This window comes from Tarenaya hassleriana, unplaced genomic scaffold (genome assembly GCF_000463585.1).
Source record: "Tarenaya hassleriana unplaced genomic scaffold, ASM46358v1 Cleome28, whole genome shotgun sequence".
Taxonomy (NCBI): Eukaryota; Viridiplantae; Streptophyta; class Magnoliopsida; order Brassicales; family Cleomaceae; genus Tarenaya; species Tarenaya hassleriana.
Genome location: NW_010966021.1, coordinates 219,861 through 223,223, shown reverse-complemented (window position 1 = coordinate 223,223; position 3,363 = coordinate 219,861). Strand labels below are relative to the sequence as shown.

Here is a 3,363-nt window from a genome sequence, read left to right as displayed (position 1 = left end):
TATAAATGGTGAGTCCAAAGACCGGCAACATCATGAAGAGAACCCTTCGATGATATTAATACTCCCGAGGCCCCACTAAAATCCGGCGTCAATCTTGGCCTTCTCAAACCAACCATTTCCATTAATCAATTCCTATATTAATTAATATAATTACATATCTACAATTAGTATATATTGGATTTGATTAATAATTAATGACCATAGGGGTTTTAAGAATAACTACTTTATGAATAGCTATTAATTGGTCAATAATTTAAACAATAAATAAATTAGTCTTGCTCTTGTCTTATTTCATTCTTCATCGTTTGTAGTCTTGTCTTGTCTTATATATATACATATATACATACGTGTATGTATGTATGGACAATTGGTCAATTCCATTCTTCTTAACCATTTCTTATATATGTAGTGCAAGATACTGGTTAGAGAGATAAGCATAGAAATTAATCCATGCATGGAAAATGACGAAAGCATGCAGTAATTTCTATCATGTGACACAAGTACACAAAATGATGCATTTTTTTGGCATGAATAATGAATACACCATATTTTATGGAACATATAATTATGTGTTCCCCCCCCTTCGACTAAATTAATATTTTATCATTTGAGTCCTATTTATACAAACCCCTGTTGATCTATAAATACCTAGCCCCGGTTCAAGGCCTCGTCTCATTCACCAAACACAAACAGAGAGAGAGAGAGAGAGAGAGAGAGAGAGAGAGAGAGAGAGAGAGAGTATGGCAGCGAAAGGAGAGAAAAACGTGGCTGTGTGTAACATGAAGCTCGAGAGGCTTCTCAGCATGAAAGGCGGCAAAGGACAAGACAGCTATGCCAATAACTCTCAAGCTCAGGTCTCTCTTATTTTCACATTTATTCACCTATGTTATATTCTATTTCGTATGTTTGTTTTGGTTACGATCCGTTTCCGGACATCTTTAATCTATGTTTCTGTTACATAAATACACACATCTGGCTCTCTCTCTCTCTCTCTCTCTCTCTCTCTCTCTCTCTCTCTAATACGCAAATCAGTTGCATTATTTGGGGCGACGTGCATGGAAATGGATGTATAGTCATGGAACATGCATGTATATCAAAACAGATGTATATGGCATACGCATTTACGTGTCCTCATGCATATGTAAATCAACAACATTATATTCCAACGGGTTATTATATAATTATTCAAATTAAATAATACGTAATGTGCCCATGCATGCATATATATATGCAGGCGATGCACGCACGATCGATGCTCCACCTCCTCGAGGAAACCCTAGATAACGTCGACATCAGCTCCTCCGGGAATCCTCGGCTGTTCACGGTGGTCGATCTGGGCTGCTCCTCCGGATCCAACACCGTTCACGTCATCGACTTCATCGTCAAACACATATCGAAGCGGTTCGAGCTCGCCGGAATAGAACCGCCGGAGTTCTCCGCCTTCTTCTCCGACCTCCCGAGCAACGACTTCAACACTCTGTTTCAGCTTTTGCCTCCCCTTGTCTCCAACTCTTGCATGGAGGAGTGCCTTGCCGCCGACGGAAACCGCTCCTATTTTGCCGCCGGAGTGCCCGGATCTTTTTACCGGCGACTCTTTCCGGCGAGATCTATTGATGTTTTCCACTCTGCCTTCTCCCTGCATTGGCTCTCCCAGGTACGTTTAACTATACATCGTTAAGTATCTCAGTGACTATTTCTGCATTATACATATATGGGCATGCCGTGATATATATATTAAAATGCGGAAACAAAAGAAAATATAGAAAAGATGAAGATATAACTAAATCATATTTATTGTTACATATTCTTTTTGTGAAAATTATCTCCCGTATTGTCAAGATCTACGGAATAAACATAGTGTATATATTAACAATAAAATGAGTTTAAATATATAATATACTTTTCTTTCATTAGAATTACTATTTCTCATTCTAACTTGATAAGAATATATAAATCCAATTTAAATAGTAGGCTTGGAGGGTAATAGTTAATTGATACAATTGTCTATATAAACCATATGTAACGTTTATAATCTTTTCAAACCCGTATTATTTCTTTTTTCAATAATATATATAACATGTATATATATGCACAGGTGCCGGAGAGCGTGACGGAGAAGAGATCGGCGGCGTACAACAGAGGGAGAGTGTTCATACACGGGGCGGGAGAGAAGACGGCGAAAGCGTACAAGAAGCAGTTCCAAGCTGACTTGGGAGGGTTCCTGAGGGCTCGGGGGCAAGAGCTCAAGCGAGGTGGGTCCATGTTCCTGGTCTGTCTCGGCCGCACCTCCCTTGACCCGACCGACCAGGGTGGTGCCGGTCTCCTCTTCGGCACCCACTTCCAGGACGCCTGGGATGACCTTGTCCTCGAGGTAACCTACATTTTTAAAACTTCTAATTTTAATTATTTACACGTTCAATACGCATGCATATATATATATATATATATATATAGTAACTTTTCATATCCCTATCCACATCTGGCTTTTTAAGTGAACAACCCATGTTTCACAGTTCAGATTTCTAATTAGACACTTTTCTATATAGGACTGATATATAATCATCTAAAAACTTTGTTCCAAAAAAACATTAAATATTTATTATTTGATTTCTATCTAGGATTATATCCCGAGATATGAACCAACCAAAAGGTTCAAAACGAAACAAATCCTATCTAAATGATAGAAAAACTTAATAAAACAGTGTGTGTGTGTGTGTGTATACATAAATAAAAATTAAGCTCTTTTTTCTTCGCATTTGGTATGGTGGCTATATGCATGCATATCCATCATAACTATAGTATCAAATGCACCCGGACAAGCTTTTAAATTAGTTTTTCCTTATTTTATTTATTTATTTATCAAGCTCATGAACTCTATCCACAAGAAATAATGATTTCGCCCAAAATCCATACTAAATGTCTAAGGACGTAGATCCAAATGATTTGTGGTGGCTAAAGGACCAGATGATGAAACCCTCATCATCATCAGTCCTGTTTCCAACCACAGTCAAATCCTGTTCATATCAGATCCGATTGCCCTCTCCCGGGTTAATCTCGACCGTTCATTTCACCGATGGCTAGCGTCGGCAACATCATGGCCGTAGAGACAGAACCGGCAGGCCATATTATTGACTTTGGTGGAAAAAAGAGACGACAAAAAAGTTTAAAGAGAACTCAATGTTTGCCACTTCTTTATTAGAACACAATCATGCAAGCCGTCAGATCCAATTTTCATCACTATACAAAAAAGTATTTCACATATATATATATATATATATGTATATGTTTCATATCACCTCCTATCACTATTTCCTCACTCGACAATCATCATATACGGATATATAGTGGCATACTCACTCTTTC

At 38.1% G+C, this 3,363-nt stretch overlaps 1 protein-coding gene across 1 annotated transcript in view; it reads left to right on the top strand.

Moving 5' to 3' along the window:
- Positions 1 to 696: 696 nt before the first annotated feature.
- The window catches only part of LOC104817688 (indole-3-acetate O-methyltransferase 1), a 3,752-nt gene continuing 1,085 nt past the window's right edge, over positions 697 to 3,363 (top strand). The window contains exons 1-3 of the mRNA XM_010546948.1: positions 697 to 854; positions 1,235 to 1,654; positions 2,096 to 2,371. Of these exons, the coding sequence (XP_010545250.1) occupies positions 741 to 854; positions 1,235 to 1,654; positions 2,096 to 2,371 (810 nt within the window). The 5' untranslated portion in view covers positions 697 to 740. The remainder of the gene's footprint in view (positions 855 to 1,234; positions 1,655 to 2,095; positions 2,372 to 3,363) is intronic.